The sequence below is a fragment of the Hippoglossus hippoglossus genome, chromosome 14 (genome assembly GCF_009819705.1).
Source record: "Hippoglossus hippoglossus isolate fHipHip1 chromosome 14, fHipHip1.pri, whole genome shotgun sequence".
NCBI classification, from domain to species: Eukaryota; Metazoa; Chordata; class Actinopteri; order Pleuronectiformes; family Pleuronectidae; genus Hippoglossus; species Hippoglossus hippoglossus.
In genome coordinates, this window is record NC_047164.1 from 22557829 (window position 1) to 22577933 (window position 20105).

The window sequence follows — 20105 nt, forward strand, 5'->3', positions numbered from 1 at the left end:
TGTGCATTCTTCTTCCATATATACGGTGACGATTTAAAAGAAAAGTGCTCTGACGGCTCAGTACCAATAGAAACGCATTCAGGACATCATCTCACAAACTCAACAGACAGCCAAGTCATAAAAAGCTAAATTATGGCTAGACATCCAAAATAACCTTCTTTTTATCACCCATTGCAGTCTTCTTTTATTGCCGTTGTTCCATTATTGGCAACAAACTCAGCCGCTGTCTTCGGAGAGACAACCCCAGAGCTTATGGCGTGCATGCCAAACCTAATCCCCACTCATTACAAAATACAATCAGTATATGAAACCAGTTGAATGTGTAAACCCCAATAGATAGACAAGAGGTTAATGTCGCCTTTGACACCCCAATCTGCCCCCCTCATCATGATGTGTGGTGGCAAACAGACGGGGACGCCCCGGCTCACTCTGTCTTCATACACCCATATCAATTTGTATACGTGTGTGTGTGAGTGTGTGTGTGTGTGTTGGGGGAGAAGGGGGAGCGTAGGGCACGTTTCGCTTGGCAGCCTCAAAATTAATAGGGGGGCCCCTCATTATGGAGAAACAGGAAAGACAAAGAGGTCTCGGTGAAGACGGGGGAGCTAGAGAGGCGGATTCTGATATAATGAGATGAGAAGAGAGAGTGTGAAGGAGACCAGGAGAAATGAGATGATAAATGTGAGAGCCTCGTTGCTATTTCCCCTTCACCCGTTCTGTGGGACTGAATCCAGCTGAGGGAGGCATGCAAGAGAAACAGGAAATTAGTAGCCCCTAATAGCAGCCATGCTTTACCTTCTCCTTGCTATTTATTTTTGTCCCCCTCTTTTTCTCTCGCCATCCCTCAGGGAGGTTGGGTAACAGCCAATCTCATTGAAAGGCAGATCAATAAAGAGATATATTGTCACCTCAGAGCGCCACCATCTTAATCAATTAATCTATAATAGAATCCATTCACTGGAGCTTCTTAAAGGGCCCGTCCTCCTGTTACCAGCAGTGGGTCAGAAAAGGAGCAGACACATAGGGGTTTCACTACTAGTAAAGAAGGGGAATAGTGGAATAGGCTCAAATGAGTATATAGATACAGGTGATATGCATTTAATGGCATTTCAAGGAAACAGTACTTATATTTTCACCAAGAACCACTGGTCCTAATGAGTTATTATCCATGCTCTGCTGCATCATCAGATAAGGACATGCATTAGGCTGCATGTGGCTCTTAGACCATTCAGGGTCCTTACTGTGCAGTATGATGCTACAGATGCTTTAGACAGATTCAGACCTCTTCGCTTTTTGCAGACTTTATTGTGTTGTAGGTTGAATTGTAAATGGATAAAACCAGAAATGTTCTCATGAGAAGTCCTGAGCTAAGGCAAGACACACATGTGTCTCAATTCAGGGGCTGCATCCTTCAGAGGCTGCATTTGTAAACCAGTTGTGTCACAGCAGCCCGATAGGCTGTCCCCTTTCCAAGGCTCCTTTAGACATATGCCTTCTTCCATCCCAGAGAATCGAAGGCTCCAAAGGGTGGATCATTCCTGGGCCCAACCTATCCCAGGATTCATTGGGCTTCAGTGACGAAGCATTTCTTAAAGAAGTAATGGTGCCAGCAAGCAACGACACGTCTAATGCTTGACTATCACGGTTCAACTCAACCAAACAGCTACAGTACACATGTTAAAAAAAACTATTTACCAATTTAACAGCCTAAATTCCCTAAGTTCCCCTCGGGATATATCTATATGTCTATCTATCTAAAACTTTCTTGTCGTTTCAACTTCAACTTCAACTCTGTTGCACGGCCTCAGCAATAAGGGTGGGACAAGTTGGTAACACGTTCATGGATATAATCTGTAGACCAGACCGACCCTTTTTTTTAACCTTCATAGTCTGTGCGACAGTGTTCATGGGCTGGGTGGACCGCATCCTCCGAAGGATGCAGCCCCTGGGACACAGCTGTAGATCAGGTCAGAATTGACGAAGGACGTAGAGAAATACAACCTGCGAGTTACCTGAGACTGAAGCTGTTCATCTCTTAGCTTCACTGACGCTTCACATCCAGTCTGATAAAGGTTGAGAGGATCTACCAGGACAAATGAGATCAACTGCTCAAATCCATGTGTATAGAGATCACAGAGATTTAACCAGAAAGACCTGCTATAACTGCTGCGAAAAGAGCGTCAAGGGTCAAAACTCTTTTTTAACTGATATAATCAGATATATTGATTTTTAATAAATTTGCAAAGATTTTCTAAAAAAACATCTTTTCACTTTGTCATTATAGCTGCTTTCAGACATGCACTGTACTCCGCAGTTCCTCTGTATTTTCTCCGGAGGATGTGTGAACGCTAATGTCATAGTAAGATGCTCCCCGTAGTTTGTACGGACTTTCTCCACCTGGCCCCCTAGTATAAAGTCAGCAGTAATCCAGGAGAAGTCGAAGTGTGGACACATTAGGGGATTCAATGCGAGTGGGGGGGTTAATGGCGCTTCTAATACACAACGGACGCAAACATTTTAAAAACTAAAAGAAGAAAAAAAATCTCTCAGTAAAAAGCGGCGTCATACAAGTAGAAGACACCGACGAAGATGTCAAGAGAGTTTGTGGTGATAAGAGGTGTCAGGGCGCTGTAAACATGATCACATGATCTTGGCAGTTAAATACGTCACTTCCTGTGTCTGTCTGCTGCAACCAGCTGCTCCACCTCACGCCGGAATAATGGATTTGTTGCTGTTGTGAGCGCGTCTGTGCAGAGAACCTCCCACTGTGTTACGCATGTGTGAAAGACAGACTACCGGTAAACTCTGCACCCAATTCTCCGGATTTTACCTGTTGGTCATGTCTGAAAACATCTTATGAGTCATTGGGTGCAGTGATGAGATGATAAAATGACAATTTCCTCCATTTAGAAGTAAATCTACAACACAATCATTTACATAAAAAGTGAAGGGCTCTGAATGCCCTCTATTACAGTGCCTATAATCATTCATTGCTCATCAGGCAAGTGTCTCAGGGGCGAACAGAGATCAAGGCGGGTGTTTATATAAAGAAATATTTCATTGCATTTGCACATTTTATTGTGTGCACTTTACAAGTAAATTCACAGAGAGCTTATCTTTGACATCAACAGCTGCGACTTGTGTCCAACTTTATCAGCTGTAATTGCAAGCATGCAAAATTACCTCTTGAATACTCCCAACAATATCAGAGCGGCCATCGATGTTGTTTCCCCAGGAATAATGGTGATTAATACCCAGGAAGGAAATGTTTCTGTTAAAGGATGTTGACCATTTCTTTATGGGCAGAACTCTATACAAAGGAATCTTGTTCTTCTTTCTCCAGTGAACAAGACAACCTTTGTTTTTTTGGATCTATTTCACTGCCATGTAGCGATCCACATTCCCTCTTTACACCATACATTTACAAGTATGGGTGCTTTGCTGATTTCTGTTAAAGGTCCCTCAGCATTGTGCCTTCCTTTAGCTAAACACAACATTGCTTGTTTCACGAAATTCAATTAAGAAAACACTGCTGCTGCTTTTTCTTTTTAACACAGGATCACTTTATAATATTCAAGAGTTTTCAGTATGTGGGCCTTGGGTTATATGTAAACATATGCAGTGACACCACCTGGGTACATAGCATACAAAATAAAAAGCTGAAAATGTGGTCAAAACAAATAATAGCAATAAGTTTGAGTTTCGAGTTTTTGGTCCATGTGCTGAACGATCAGTGTTTCGTCCTTCGGGAGAGAATCACCATTCTTCATCTATTACAAATTAGTCATTTTTAAACCACAAAGAAATAACGTAATAAAATAAACTATGTACTTATTTCTTTCTCTTAATGAGGACCTCCAAGGTCATGTACTATTCCATCCTCAGACTAAAGAGGTGAGTCACCAATCAAAGCAAGATTTTCATTTTCTGTGAAACGATGAGTCCAGCCGCAGTACGGCTGCTGACAAATTGACTATGCAGCAATATCTAATTGGCTCATCTTAAGTAATAATATTGATGTCACTCAGTTTCTTTTATTATTTTTGGAGCTGACATGCAAAGTGAGATGTATGTAATGAGTCCAAATGTCCTTCTGGGCTGCTCACTTTGTCTCCATAACAAGTGAACTTTGATGTCCGAGCCAACAGTGAAAACTTGGCTTTCCTCTTTCGTTTTTATGAAGCAATGTACTTAATTCTAAGCAGTGTGGACGAATGAAACTGCTTATAGTGGCAGCACAGCCTCAGCCAAAAGAAATAAGCAGTTCAGAGGTCAGGTATACATCGTAGTGGCAATTCACTTTAAGTCATTCATTTATTTATGATCTGAAACCCAGTTTCCTACTGCATTATGCAAAGAACACAACTGTGTACTGAAAACGATGATGCATATGTATTTTTCTTTGTTCATTTTATAACAGTGTTACCAGAATACGTGGTTAAAACATTCAGCGGGTTTCTTAGTAAAAACATGTTTTCCTCCTGTTCTTGTTTCCACGAAAAAGGATTGATCATCTGACGTCTTACAAAAGCCAAGTTTGACCTCGCATTTGTAAATTCCAGCATTTTACTTCAAACAATCAGATGATTCCTGGGCTGAGGAAATAAAAACTCAGTGACCAGCCAAACCTTTCCGATTAATTAAAGTCTATCGATCATCAAGGTTGCCTTTACATAACACTGCCAGGAAGGCTGACTCTGAAGGTCTTTATAATACATTCAAATGAACTGCAAAAATCACCCCATAAAAACAGGCCTTTGTGTGTGGAGAGGGCGTAATTCTATGATCTATGGCTCAGCTGCAAGTGTGCTGCACAGCAGCAAACCCCACTCACGAGCCGTGCTTGTAATTCAGCACCTAATGTGGATAATTAGTCTAAATTCATGGAGTGCTTGATTCCTCTGACAGTTATGCCAAATGTTTGACGAAGGCACCAAAGTAGCGGCATCAGTCACAGACGAGCGGAAATGCATTTAGTGGAGGGCCTCATCATGTTTTATTCAATCACAGAGCGATGCTCAATTAATCAGTTTCTGCAATTAAATTAAACATGTACATGCATAAAACATGAAAGAAATATCAGGGGTGTTTAAGTGCTGCGTGGTTCTCAGTGCTCCTGTCACCCAAAGAGATGGGTTTTATTTTTCAGGCCTCTGCAGCGGGCTCTGACTTTAGTGATGTGGAATTATTTCTTTTTCCTCCTTTACTGACAACAGAGTGTGACAGAATGTGTTAGATTCCACCTTAGTATGCGCTGCTTGATGCAATACCACCATCCAATGCATTTCTATAAATGTCAAGAGCTGTGTGTTTTCGAGGTCTGTCTGACCCTTAATATTTATTCAGCTCAACAGCGCTCTACCCAATCATTCCTTATTGCTTCATTGCAGAACTGTGGCTCTTGGTGTGTCAAGTCTCATTGGCTGCAGTTTGCCATATCTCCCGGCACATGTAATATTGCTTTTCGCTTTCCATCAAGTGCAGGCAGGGCCGGTGCTCAGATAAATAGTGACATTTTGCAGTGGTGTGTGAGGTTTGTTTGTGTCTCTTAGCGCCTGAGTCACTTCCATTGCCTGATTTGTATACATAGCACCACCGTCGGCACGATCAAAGGTCTTTCACATGTAAGACAAATTTGCATTTGGATTCATACTCCTGCCAACATAATTTATGCCTCTGTGGTTAGATAACAGCTCTGAGATACATGTTGACATTTGCCACATATCGCATAGTGTGACTTCAGTGAAAAAGGTTATGTCTAATAGATTTAATCCAAGTAGAATCCATAGGATTATAAAGGGCCCTGGAAGCCTTTACATATCACCCACACCTCCTAGAAACCTTGCTATGGTGCAAAGAAGGAGAACATGTTATGTTGTGAAAGTATGAAAATATTCACATTCTAAATGGTTCATGAACACCAGATGCTTATCTGTTATAGCTTCTGATGAGGAGATGATTTTGATTATTTATCCTGTTAGAAGTTACAGCCTTTACATTGTTAATACAGTGATGCGGATAAACAATTAGTGTTGAAAAGCTTAAAGAAATCCTCATGTTGGCCATTTTTTGTGTATAAATCTCTGCATGTCCACTCCATCCTGACTATATTGATTTCAAAATATACAACATGACTCAGTATGAATCAGTATCTTAAATCTGACTTGAAAGTAAGTGGACGATTAAATCACCACAGTGCTGTTGAATCGTTTTTACGCTCCTGTGAAGTACTGGATCATGTTTAATGCAACACTGGCTGCACTGGCCCTTTAAGACTGCGCTGCTGGGATGGTGAAGTCAGGCGGTTTTAACACTGCGCAAACCGGAAGCCTGTTGAGAGCATCTTCACATTACTAATACAGTGGCCAAGCCATGCATTATAGCGTCGGCTACATCTACCAAAAAAAACAGTTAAACCAAACTGCTTCACAGTCACTTCAATGATAAAATCTATACAAATGTTTAAGAGAGGCAGACTTTATATTACAGCTGAAATAACAACAATAAATAGACCCTTAATGCAGGATTAGAAAATAACAAAAAGTGGATTGAGTGCAACAAACAATCGACATTGTTATTGGTTTAATTATTTTTTAAGTGATATCAAATAATGACATTATTATATAATAATATATTAATAATTAAACATTATTTACAGAATATCCTCTGGCATCAGGGGACTTTAAAGAATTGAATGAAGGGAAGGGAAGGGACCCATAAGGATTTAACAGTAAAAAAAAACAGGGTTTCATACGAAAAATACAAATGTATGTCTTCTGTCTTACAATAATCAATTGATAATCATTGTTCTGGTTAATACTTCTGCTACTTGTGTGAGTAAAAAGTCAATGTGCTGTGAGAGTGACTCAGAAAAGACACACTTGTCTGTGTTGTTCACTTCATTCATTTGCGTGGGCACAAAATCAATGCAAAACGCAGCAGCACGTTGGGTCCATACACTTTTATTTTGAAACCGTCCCCGGATGATGCTCATGCTACAGCGTTGTCTTGACCTCAGCGTGTGGAGGCTCCGGGGCCGTGTTGTTTAGTGCCGGGGCTGTGGTGATGTGTTGGTGGGCAGAGGAGCAGAGGAGCAGCGGAGCAGCGGAGCAGAGGAGCGCAGCCTGGAGCCCGGAGCCGCTCTGTTGTGGACCTTGAGTGAACTTCTCCTCCCTGACATGACTTCTTGTACTCCTGGACTAACTCACCGCGAGAGGAGACCCCGCTGAGAGCACTTTCTCTCCTCTTGTCAAACTGATGCGGGGAGCGGGAGAGAACGGGACGCACTGACCGGCCACCGCCTGCCACTCACGGCCGCCTCTCCCCTCATCCCCCGCGGCTCGCGCTTCACGGAGCAGCCGCGGGACCTGGACGTGAGGCTGCGGGAGAAGGAGGAGGGAAGTGGGATGCGCGAACTTCTGGTGTCGGCTGAGATGCTGCCTGTGGAGTTTGATGCTGTTTGTGGAGCGTCCATCCCATAGACTGCGGATCTGTGCGGTGGGATATCTGCTGGACAGCCCGTCTCACTGACTGAGCTTTGGGTTCTGAACGCTGACCTCGGGTCGTAGCAGGCACCTCGGTGTATGATGGAGTACCGCCCGGCGCTGCTGCTCTTATTTGCGCTCACAAGTTTGGCACATGGTAAGTTGAAGCTGGCGCGCGCCTGGTCGTTGTGGGTTATGTTTGCACAGATGGAGCCTCCACGGTTCACCCCCAGTGGCTCCTGAACCAGGTCCCACAGGCTGTAAACTGGTTTCCACTCACTAGGTTCCTCACATAACGTGATTACGCCATGCCATCATTTTTATATATTTTAATGGATGTTTTGGAGGAAACGATGTGGTAAGGGTTGCATTTATGAGCAGTGTAATCCTCCTGGATGAGGTCATTTAAATGGCCACTTAAGCCAGAAGCCCATATGCACCAGTCACTGTGTGTCTTGCCCAAGGGACTGAGGATTCACACCAGCATCTGCCCCCCACAGAATTGTAACTGGTAATTCCACCTCCTCATTTATCTCTATTACTGGGCCCATTAGGGGAAGACGTATCCTCGGCACAATGTAAATGTGAGATAGAAACAGCACGACCCACTCAGCTCCCCACTCACTGAAGCAGTGTGCTAAAGTAAAGTGAGCTGGGAGTTCAACAACAATGTTAAAAAATGTATGATTTCTTCTTACTGTACTTTCTTTGGAGGAAAGCCTCGACCAGATGCTGCACGTTAAACTTCTATCCCCATCTGATTGCACTCTTGTGTTGTATTGTGCAGAGCCGGGGCTCCATAGCTGCACTGAGCAGACAGAGAATGAATGCAGAGGTGCTGGATAAAGATGGATTCTGCAGCACAAAGCTCAGTTTCCTTGGGTTTGGCCTCCACCAAAATCCCCAGACACTCGTCCAACGCTGCAAATTGGCCTTTGTTGTTCCGCTGCTGTTTTAATGACTCTGTATTCCAATCATTTGCATACAGTGCGTTTTAATTCTAGTTACACTGGACTATGGGGAGGCACATCACAGAGTAGAGCAGGAGTCTCACTTGTGGACTGAGTCAGCTCTGGGATGATGAAAACCTGTTTAAATGAGACTGGATGCTGCATCCTCGCATCCTCCATCAATCACACACATGTAACTGCTAAACTGCTGCCAGCAGGACACAGGCTCTGTGTCAGCATGCCAATGTCCTTGTGTTCTATACACACAAACAGCCCAACTATGACGTACAAAAGTCTTTTTTATCCCCAGTGCAAGTAGGATGTTATAGTTAGTGACAGCCTGGTGTCGTCGGGCCCGGCCTTGCTGCTGAGGCTCCCTTTTACAAGGCTGTAAACATTGGCTATGAACCCAAAGCATATGAACTCAGCATCTGTGCAAGGGCTCCTTCAGTGACTCCAGACGCTCCTCTGGGACGACAAAGGCTGCATTAAAGCTACTTATTTATCACTTTAGCAAAACACACGGTGACGTCGAACAAAAAAAACGACACTGTTTATACCCACCAGACTTTTTATGAGTTTGAATTTACGTTTGTGGAGAGTATTTGCGTCACCCTCTGACAGATCCAGAGTTGGAACACACATGGTAAAATAAGCCTTGTACGGTGAGATGAACTGAAGAAGGATCCTGGCTGCACACCTCTCGCTTCACTCTCACATGTGAAGGGCCCCTTCGTGTGGAGACAGGGTCGTGTTTCCGCGTCCTGTTTGGCTCCAGTGTTCTTGTCAGTCATCTCTGTCACCATCAGTCAACGGCCATGTGTTTGCCTTGCTCTTTTTTTTTTTTTTTAAAGTGACTGGAAGGCAGGGCTATGAAAGCAGCCACCTTGGTGTGTCATGAATGTCCCCAGACAGACCAGTTACCAGATCAAATAGCCTGCAGCAAACCGTGATACCCACACTGTCATCGCTGTGAGCATACAACTCCACTTCCTTCAGGGGTGGGGGTGACATGGCTGAAATGGCACAGACGTGTCATTGTTCAAAGCCCTTTCTTTTGGTCACTGGCGGTTGTGCGTTTTCACATGAGGCGTTTAAGACGCACTGTAATCCGCAGTGGAGGCTGGGAGGCTTTAAATGGATTGGTCAAGGACAGTTTGACAGGAGTTATAGCTGCTGCTTCGATTGACTCAGAGACATTTCAGTAAATATATATAGTCGCGACAAATTTTACTTTTTTACCCTAGAAAATGAAGAATCCGCCAGTTAAAGGGTCAGTTCACACCCTCACGCCTCCAAAAAACAAACCAAAAATAAAGACACCAAACTAAATCAATGTGACCCAACACAGGAACACAGTGTACCTGTTACTCTGGATATTCAACAGGCCTGTTGGCAGCTTTAATGGCGACTGTCTTAGGCACGTCCTGTAACAACAGTCGACAGGAAGTTGTGTGAAATTGGGCTGCAATTCATGTTTATTTTCACATTAGATTCATCCGTCTGTTATTTTCCATGATTATAGCGACTCCTCATTCTCCATAAAGCGAAGTGAAAGAATCTTGACTACAATTTTCCCAGAGCCGAGACGTCTTCAGATGTCTTGTTTTATAAGACTAATCCAGTCAAATAATCTAAAGACAATTGTCTGTGTATAAACCCTCATGTTGTAGAGGCTCAAACTGAGATATCTCTGAAGTTAAATATCTGCTGATTGATTTCAGATTTTAATGTAGGTGGTGACAATAATCTGCAGACACATTTGTCAGAAATTAGACATATGAAACCAGTATATTTGTTTGTAATTTGGGTGGATTGGCCATTTGATTTTTTTTTTTATGATGTACATCCATTTTGGAAAAACTAGTTATGCATATTTTAAACTGGATCATCCAGATCTAGTTTGCTGTTCATCTCAGTCTTAGTCATGACCACATTGTTGATGTGACCGGCTTGTATCAGTGTAACTGTGGATGACTCATAACAAGGCAACATACAGTAGCTGAGGAGGGTTTTGCTATTGGCTTATTGACAACATGCCTCCTTTTTCCTGCAGAGAGAAACAGAAGACAGAGAAAGCTTTGTCGCCATTTTTGAAACAGACACACGCACACACCCTCGTCCTCCCCCACCTGCCTGCCCATCTGTTCTTAACAGATCAATTAGACTGTCAATAGCTCAGCAAGCCTCGTTATGATACATGGAAATGAGCTATAGCTCCTGAAAATCATTATGATACCCCAAATTAAGCAGATTGAACAATAACACTGTGGCAGGCAGGGCAAAGATCTAAACATCCTCTTCCTGTCATCACGGAATCGTCAGTGATAATCATGAGCTCAAATTGCCGTTTGAAGTTGTCTATTTCCGGTGTTTCTTTTTCCTCCTCCACACAGCTGCTGGTCTACTAAATTTAGAAATATGTTATCAAAAAGTGTGGGAGTTGATTTGAAATTCTGTATGCTTGTCACTGAACTGCCACTCATGAATACCCAAGATAACAGAATTTCACAGCCCCACATATTCATGATTAACAGGCTATATGAGCATGTGAGTGTGGTAATGGAGGAAAGAAAACCAAACAAACAAAAACATGCCCCATATTTCATGCCCTTTCCAAATGTAACCACTGGGTGTTTTCACAGTGTACAGCTCCATCTGCAAACCACTTCCTCCCTTAATGGCAATACTTAATATGCCTGCACATTCCGACCGCTGAGGGCCAAAATAAACACACGCTGGGGCACCAGAGGCCTCTATCGGGCATCAAAGCAGAGGGACTAAACTGAGCAGGATCTCTACTTAGCAGCGAGCGCTGACAGGACAAGTCAGCTATCCCCTGTCCTTAAAGGTCTCAAGTGCGACCGCCCGAGGGGCCCCGACACAATACTGCCCGAGCTCCCCACCTCAGGCTGCAGACAGATGGATGGCCCCCAACATTCGTTCCAGTGGGTATTAGGAGGGCTGACCTCTCCACTGCTGGTCTTAATATTGAAATAGGCATTGGATGAGGCGAATCACAGGCCGCTGCCACCTGATTATAATGAAATATCAGTCCGAGCACAGGGCCGCGTTGCCCTGTGGAGTCAATATTTGTACTGCATGGTAATTTGTGATGCTACAGTTTCCGACTGGACAGTGCAGGTTGTGAAGGTGATGCTTTGCTTCCCCCTCCAAATGGAGGAACTGATTAAGTTGTCTGATTACGGCAGGATTACATTTACACTACAATGACCCATCAAACACTGTCTGCAATCATCTGCCAACTTCATCACCAGAGAGGCATCTTCCATCCCTGCATCCTGTCTGCCCACAAAAATGGGACACATCCTTCAAAGGGGCACTTTGTCTATTCACAGTATGAGTGGGTAAGAGAGGGATGTGGTTTATATGTGTCGTGTGTGTGTGTGTGTGATGACATAGATAATATCCAGGAAGAGAGCAAACCCACACACACCATTCACATGGTATTACATTATATATTCAGTGTATATGTTGATGTATGTGTGATTTCAGGCAGATGATTTTAAGCTTTATAATTCATAATGGCTAAATGTTTCAGCTCAACTGGACTAAAATACATCAGCAGAGTCAGTGATTCATAGCAGTCATTAAATAGTAAAACTCTCCAGATGTTTAACCAGATGGCTTTCTACACAGGTGTTGTTGTACAGTGTAAACACAATCTATAAGTCATCATGCTCGTACAAAACATTCGAACTGGGTTGCATGGCTCCTTCAGGTACAGTAGGATCAACATGCACTTTTCTCTTTAATAAGAGTCATCTAGTCATTCGCAGAGTGCACAGCTGCAACTGACTGTACACAAACATCCTGATGATTTACTGGCAGGGTTTCTGCATTGTTTTCACACAACCCCAACGTGGCGTCTCCTCGGTGCATATGGTTCTCTTCAACTTCCACTGGGGAGACAGTCGCTCGCATCTTCATGTTTACTCAGTTTTTATGATCCACAGACTTTTCCTGCGGTTGCAGTTTGAGGCAACAACAATACTCTGCTGCACAGTCCCATGGTCGCCATTCCTTTGTCTGCGGGTTGTATATATATTTATATTTATTTGTGAGAGCCTGGCGCTTGAAAGCACGGTGTGAGAAAGAGCCAACAGAAAATGGATCATTTTCGTCACTGGCGTATCAAGGTGACGCTGCAGCGTGGGGGTGGGGGTGGTTGGGGGATGCTGCTGACAGCCTCTGTGGACGATTTAATGGCTGGCATCAGAGCTGACAGGGACGTTTTGAAAAGTGACAGTCGCTGGGTACCTGTTATTCTGTGACGCGAGTGTTGATACACAAAAAGTGACTTGGGGATAGGAGGCAGTTTGAGCGTCTCTTCAGCCTATTAGCTGTCTGTAGCGGCTCAGTTTGATGACTGACAGCTCGGCACAATGCCCTAAAGGAAAATGCTTATTAAACAAATGTGACCCGGGTGACAAGGCAGAGTGCCACAGCGACACTGACGAGTGCAGCTCGCAAGAAAAAATCTAAAGTGTTCCTTTCATTTAGAGGAGTGATAGACCGCTGGATGATCGGATACAATACTGATACCAGATATTGATCTGATACGGACTGGCATAGCTGGATGACAATAAGCTTGATACATTAAATTCAGGTCTCTGTTATTCTATGTTTACATCTGTGTGCATTTAGTCCGTCAGTGTTCCTTCTACTCTGATGTTCATCTACTTTTCACTGTGCTGTTTTGACACAGTTCTTTCTCCAATGCAAGTACACTTCTGAGTGTGTCATATCTAATCACGGCACATTTGTATCATGGGATCACAATCTAGTCTTCATGCTTTGCCAGCAGTGGGTTGTGATGCAAAAGGATCAGTGAAACTTTATATTATTTAGCACGAGAACACTGCTGAATCATTCAGACCCGTCATCACAGTGTTCATCACTGAAAATAGGGTCGCCTCGTCGATTATTTATCTTAAACTTCAAATCAGACTAGGTTTCATACCACAATTTTTTTTGTAAACTCACCCATACCCCTCTTCCCCTCTTCCCACAAAGTTATGTATTCAGTAGCTCAGGAAGTCCCTGTCTCGAGCCTTTCCTCCCTCGGTGTGACATGTGATCTATGTGGTCAGACAGATAGGAGCAGATAGCCGACCTGGCCTGTTTGTATGTGTGTGTAAGCGCACACAGATCTAATAGGAGCTAATCTTGAAATATGGTGCTCTAGGACAGGAAACCAGTGGCATTTCCGCTCAGCTGTGATAGGAGGCCTTCCACAGCCGGTGGTGAGCCCGTCCTGGAGCCCCTCGTGGGTATCCTCCCTGACATGAGTGGGAGAGCCAGTAGACTGCTGTGCCTTCAGCTGTGAACCCTCATGCACTGATGATTAGTGATAAGAAATGATACGGCCATCAACATTTGTGACAAATCATGATTAAAATAGTCCTTTTTGTTTTTCTTGTGTTTGCTCTTTTGAGGAAAAATCTACTCTTACTTCCCTCCCTCGAGCATTTTCTCCTCTATTTCTTCTTGTCTCCTCTTGCTCTCATCACTTGCAGCAAAATCGAATGAAAAGTGAGTCTAGTCGCCACATTTCACAGTTGCTGCTCTCTTGTTGCTCAAAGCCTATCCAAATCCCCCCCCCCTTGGTGGAGTCGGTGGAGAAAATCGATGATTGTTACTGGCGGGTTACTGGAACTCAAACAGACAACTCTTGGCAGGATTTGTGACAACTCTGAGAATGTTAGGTCAGTTGTATATTGGGCCTCTCTAAGCTGCATTCAACGTTCTCTGAATCTTTAAATATGAGAATAGTTTAGTCGAACCATCCTCCACATTATCGATGCTGATCCTCAGAAACTTGAGGAAAAGTACACATCAAAGGCAAAGTTAAAGTAGAAATCTCCATGTAAAGGGATGTTTTGTTGCCCCCTAAGACTTGTTTCTCTGCTTGGAACTAAATCAAAGCCTAATCAACTCTCATGTCTCTCAGCCATGTTTTACCATGAGGAACATTTTTGTCTAAAAATGGTCTTTAAGGCTCAACTGTTTGTTCCTGTTGGACCAGAAAAGGCACCACTGTTTGCTTTCTATCTACAGTAAGCTGCTTCTGCCTTGTCAACGTGCCCAAACATCCAGCCAAAATTAGTTTTGGCTGTTTCGCCGGTGCAAGAGGCCGTGCTCAGAGGGAGCGTGAAACAGAGTTGTTAGTTGGAAGGGCATTTTTCTTTTGGTGCTGCCTCGGGAGTTTGGATCTTTTTGCTCCCAATTTCCATGATCCCCACTTCTCAAAGGAGAGAGCCGAACGAAGCAGCTGCAGCCGCTGCTCATGAAGCTGTTCACTGACACGAGGTAGACATGATAAAAACACCCAATTTCCTTTTTCAAAGTTCACCCTGCCCATTTAGATGCTGAGCAGCAACATCAGCTCAATTAAGGAGGTTGTCTCTTTATGGCTGCCACTTTGAATTCTCATGCAAGTGCGTCATGTTGTTGTCCCCACAGGGTCAAAGAGTAGGAGGCTCCAGAGAAAGCATTCGAGCCTGCCTCCCTCACCGCTGCCAATTTAACTTTGAATGCACATTTGCAAATCAATTCCTGTGGCTTTGGTGAAAATCGAGAGAGGGAGGAGGAGGAGGAGGCAGCAAAGCTGTAAAACAACAAGTTCTATAAGAGGGGAGCCAGCCCACGAAAAGGAATTGCAGATGAGGGAGGAATAGGAATAGGAAAGTTGTTGAATTTCCTTTGATCGTCATCTTCCGTCCCCCCTCCCCCTCTCTCGCTCCTCTGTCTCTTCTTTAAAGATTATAAATCTCCCTCGGTTCAACAGTGGCAGGTACTTTTATTGTGTCTGCGCTGGAACTTTGGCTTAAAAGAGGTTTTTCTGAGCCATTAACGGCTATGCCTTTTTAAGTAGAGCTGGGCGGGGAGAGCGTTTATCTTGGGCACAGTATGAGGGTTAGCTCAGCTTAGCCGAGGATGGTTTAATCTTTTCACTACAACTCACCACATAGCGATAAGGAGTACAGGCTTTTGATAAATTGCAGCATTCTGATTTATTTTCAAGTCCTCCATGCTGAAATGAAAGACATTTCTCACTCTGTCTGCGTGGAAGAGTTGATGGGGCTGAGGTGCCAACCGTATTTTATGTGCTTTTCCCTGCAGGGCCATGCAGTGAATATTCTGATCCTATGTGTGATGACACATAAACCCTCTGAGACCTGGTACTGTTGGCACAGGGATGGGTAGCATGCTGGACCTTCAGTTCAGGTTCAAAGGCGTGAGGATTTGTGTTCGACCTCGAGACTGAGACTCGTATTACAAATATCAGACAAAATGACTTTCAAACTCTTAGTGGAGTAATCTGAGCATTGTGCACATTTGTGTCTGTGAAATGCATTCTGGCAAAGGTGTAGGTTCAAGTGCATATTTGCATCCAGAGCTGTAGAGATGGAGAAAAAGGTTTGACAGCCTGTCGTCCAAAGCAAACAGCTTGTCAAGTAAAATTCTGTTGAAATGAACTTTTCCGTGCTCTCTATCAGATAATCAGGATCAAAACATGCACACAATATCATTCTCTTTCCTCACCTTCCAACCTTTTCATTTAATGCTTCTTTTTTGTTCAGTTGTTCAGTTTTTTTTTAATGATTAACTGTCAAGTGTGTCTGCAGCAGCAGCATCACAAGGACATCTCGAATCACACGCTCAAAAAAACAGTTGACAGTCACTTATTTGACCCATGACTTTGTCTTGGGGATTATTTCTGGAAACTGGAGAGGAACGATTTTCATGTCAGTACGATTTGCAAAATCATCACATCGTCAGTCAAAGTAACTTTTTGTGTGCTCGGAATAGGAAAAGGCAAGATACATCTTTAAAAATCTCTATTTCATGGCTTTCAGTTACTTAAATGTTGAATGCAAGTTGTCTTCCACAACTACAGATGTCACTTTGCTTTGTGTCTTAACTGTTGTCAACAGTCAGACCCCCACATGCACATAAATCATAGACCCCATTATTGTAGCATCTCAGTGCACGTCAAGAGAGCTGGAGCGATGTGACGTGTGTGAGTTGCTGGCTGTTGTTCTGATGGTTTTGCCTTTTCAGAGAGGATGTAAATCTGCTTAGGGATGAAAGCCCACTTGTGTCGGTGTTGAAATAAGGCTGGGGGGGTTGGCGGCGACAGCTTGGAATCCACTGTAGATCTTTGGCAGTGGTCCTCTGTACTTGTTTTATATTAGCAGGGCACACTGAGCCACTTGTTCTTGTAGTGGATGAGAAAAAGTTCTGCCTCAGCACTTTGCCACCCTCCATTACAGAAAGGACATTGCAGCAGGAGTTTGCCCTCCCTGTGGCTGCTTTGTTCCAATTTTTCACATTCGTCTTTGTGCACTTTTACCTCACGCACTATTTCTCTGTCACACTCTCGGGCTTTATTCTCTCCTCCTCCCATGTTCCTAGTTGAGACCACTTTGAAGTTTTCTGACAGTAATTCACAGTGTGTATGCATATGTCTTGGTGTTAAATATAAACTAAATAGAGAGCCCCATGCAGGTCTTTGATTTTGAGTTTGTCAGTTTGAACTCACCAGGTAAGCTGGGAAAGTTCATGCAGAGTTGAATTGATTAAAATAAACAGTTTTCTCTGCTGGAATAATCACTCTTGTAATTACATTACAATTTTCTATGAAGGGATGTATTGTACAACTTTCAATGTAAAGCAAGGACCCATTGTTTGCTGGTTTGGCAGAATGTAATTAGCACAGGGTTATGGCAGGGCATCTACACTGATGTGTTTTGCATATCAAAGGCGTCACTTTCTTAATGTTTACACCTGGGTTGAGTTTTTGCGCCCCAAAGTTCTACTGGCCCTACTTCTGTTTGACAGTTTGACAGTTGTTTTTTAATCTTAACGGACAGAAACTGAGACGTTTGTAAATGATGATGGCCACACTCCTTTCCTGATTGGTTCTAATGCCTAGACTACCCTTAGCGTGTTGAAAGCATTGCCAACACTGTCATTAACAGTTCCATCTTTTCATGGGTCCAAGAAAAGAAATCCCTGCCTTTTTATTTTCACCTTTGCTGTTCCTCATTCATTGCATTTTCTGCAACTAAGCAACCACCTGGAGACAATCCCCTTCCTGTTTACTCTGGCATGCGCCTGACCAGTATGTGTGAATGGTCGAGTGATTTGCAGTTTTCAGGTGTTAGTATGGACATATTAGTGTGGATGTAGCCTATGGGATCTTTAGTTAATCTGAAGTTACCATAAACCTAGTAAAGCATGAAGCCTGGAATTTAATTTCATTGTGACCATCCAGTGTAAGTGTAAGTGTAATAAAGTAATTAATTATGTGCGTGGTAGTAGCAGTCTGTACAGTTTCTCCCATTGGTGTTAATATGGAATGAAAAGTAGCTGGAAAAGCTGTAGCTTGATACTCGTGAATTTTCAAATTAAATTTGTTCATGGATCCCTCACCTCTTGTGTAAATTACCATTGAGAAAAATTGACGACTGGGTTCTTAAAGGCAAAAAAGCAAATTATTTTAGTACTACTTTTGATGACTGACAGCCGTCAGATCTACAAGGTAAATCACTGACAAAAATCCCTCAAGTGTGCCATGGCTCTCTTGTGGCATGCCAAATTAGAGATTAATTTGTCTCTTCTGCACATAACATTCTTGTCAAACAGATTCCGGCTCTCACACCAGGACTCCCACAGTCTCCCTATGGTTTCATTAGCTCACATGTAGCTTTGAGAGTTCCTGCCATCCTGCTGTAGTACACCATGGGCAGGAACTAATAGGTCCTTAGAGGGTCCAGGCTTTCCTATTAGACACCTTTCTCAAGACAACCAGTGGTGCTCTGCTGTCTCCAGCTGATAACCCAATTTGAGTTTGTCTTTTTCCACCCTAGCCCCTTATCTTTCGCCAACATCTAGGCTTACTTTGAGCCGTGTCTTCTAATCATAAGCTGCTTTTAGACATGTACTGAACACCGCAGTTCCTCCATATTTTCTCCAGAGGAGGTGCATGTGTGAACGCAAATATCCGAGTGAGACACTCCACAGTTTCAGCTCAATATCTCCACCTGGCCCCCTAGTATAAAGTCTGTAGAAATCCAGGAGAATCTGATGTGTGAACACAGTGGGGGATCCCCCGCGAGCGAGTGGGGGGGGGGGGGGGGGGGGTTATGACGCAGACACAGTAGAGATGTCTAGAGAGTTTGTGGTGATAAGAGCCGACACAAGTGTTTTGTCATGAAAATCATGTGATCTCCGCAGTGGAGTTGTTACATCCTTTCCTGCCTCTGCCTGCTGCACCCGGCTGCTCCACCTCTCACCTGAATAATGCTGAAGATTTGTTGCTGTTGTGAATGCGTCTGTGCAGAAAACCTCACGTTGTGTTGTGCATGTGTGAAAGACAAACTCTGGGTTAACTCTGTAGCCAATTCAAATATCCTCCAGTTGTTTGGCAGCGCAGTAAGACTCTCATCAATATATTTGTGCCATTGTTCTGTCATACTAATGTAATTGAAAATACACAAAAGTAGCCTGTGTAATGGTCACTGTCATTGCAGTGGTGATCATACAGATTCAGAAAATGTCCCACAGAGGTTCACCTGAGCTGTACCTTTGTGTGACATCACAGGTCAAGGTGACAGAGCACTCCTGTGTACAGTCGCCTAGAGATCATTTCACCAAGTCTAAATTGGATGGTGGGGGTATCATCTTTAAGAGCCGGTGTTCAGTGGTTTCCACTTTGACGTTCTCTTCATGATGTTTAGCTCAGTCTGACACGGTGGCCTCTTTCCTCACTTAAAAGCCTTCGCTTTACATTTCCACATGGCTTGTCCCAACCAGCTCCGACTGTAAAATTTATGAGTCAGCTCTTAAAGGCTCTGTCCTGCTGAGCTCTCACCACAGACACCCCCCACCCACCCTCAAAAACCTCAAGCCAGACACACTCAGCACAGCCACGATACATATGCAGCCTTGAAGCTAATAGATGAATGGTCTCTATCTGCAGCTCAGAGGCCTTGAGGGAGGAGAGGCACTTTACAAGACAGTTTTTGTTCCAGACGAGACCAATTATGTGGAAATACAGTTTTTTAATGAATTAATGTTGAAACATCTAAAGTATTTTAAAAGGTTAGTACCACATTGTAGAATTCAGTGGCAAACCACAGAGATTAGAGTTTGCATGGATAGGATTAGATGTCCAAGGACCAATGGTGGCACTCTTGGAGAGTGCCAGCTGTCTCCTGGCAAGCAGTTAATGTATGTCCATTATGCCTCATTCATCCTTTTAACCACAACTATGGAACAGAGCACAACTCTTTGTTTTCACATCTTGAAAGTTTGCCCAAAAACTTGATATTGCAGCTCTTTTTCCCCATTTGATCATTTTTGTATGACTATGAAGTCACAAGTAAGGACAGGCATAGACAATGCATCACACAGTGAAGCTCAGTGAGTGTAGCTCAGTACATTTTGTGTTTTTACGTAATGCAATTTTTTTTATCAAAAGCACATCGCAACACACACCGAAGTTCATACTTTAAAAAAAATATATATGAAGATTAGAATTTTTGATACTGCAACCTAAACCCAGGTCATTATATTGCACATGTCAAGTTTAAGGAAGAAAGAGAAAAAGGAAATTGCAGTAATGTGTTTTTGGCTTTAA

The 20105-nt window shown here is 43.3% G+C and overlaps 1 protein-coding gene across 4 annotated transcripts in view; it reads left to right on the forward strand.

Moving 5' to 3' along the window:
* The first annotated feature begins 7039 nt into the window (after positions 1-7039).
* The window catches only part of robo3 (roundabout, axon guidance receptor, homolog 3 (Drosophila)), an 85922-nt gene continuing 72856 nt past the window's right edge, over positions 7040-20105 (forward strand). For 3 of the 4 annotated variants that reach the window (XM_034606779.1, XM_034606780.1, XM_034606781.1), the window contains exon 1: positions 7040-7641. In XM_034606779.1, coding sequence (XP_034462670.1) covers positions 7584-7641 — 58 coding nt within the window. In that variant the 5' untranslated portion in view covers positions 7040-7583. The remainder of the gene's footprint in view (positions 7642-20105) is intronic. The other variant, XM_034606782.1, reaches the window with a different exon arrangement.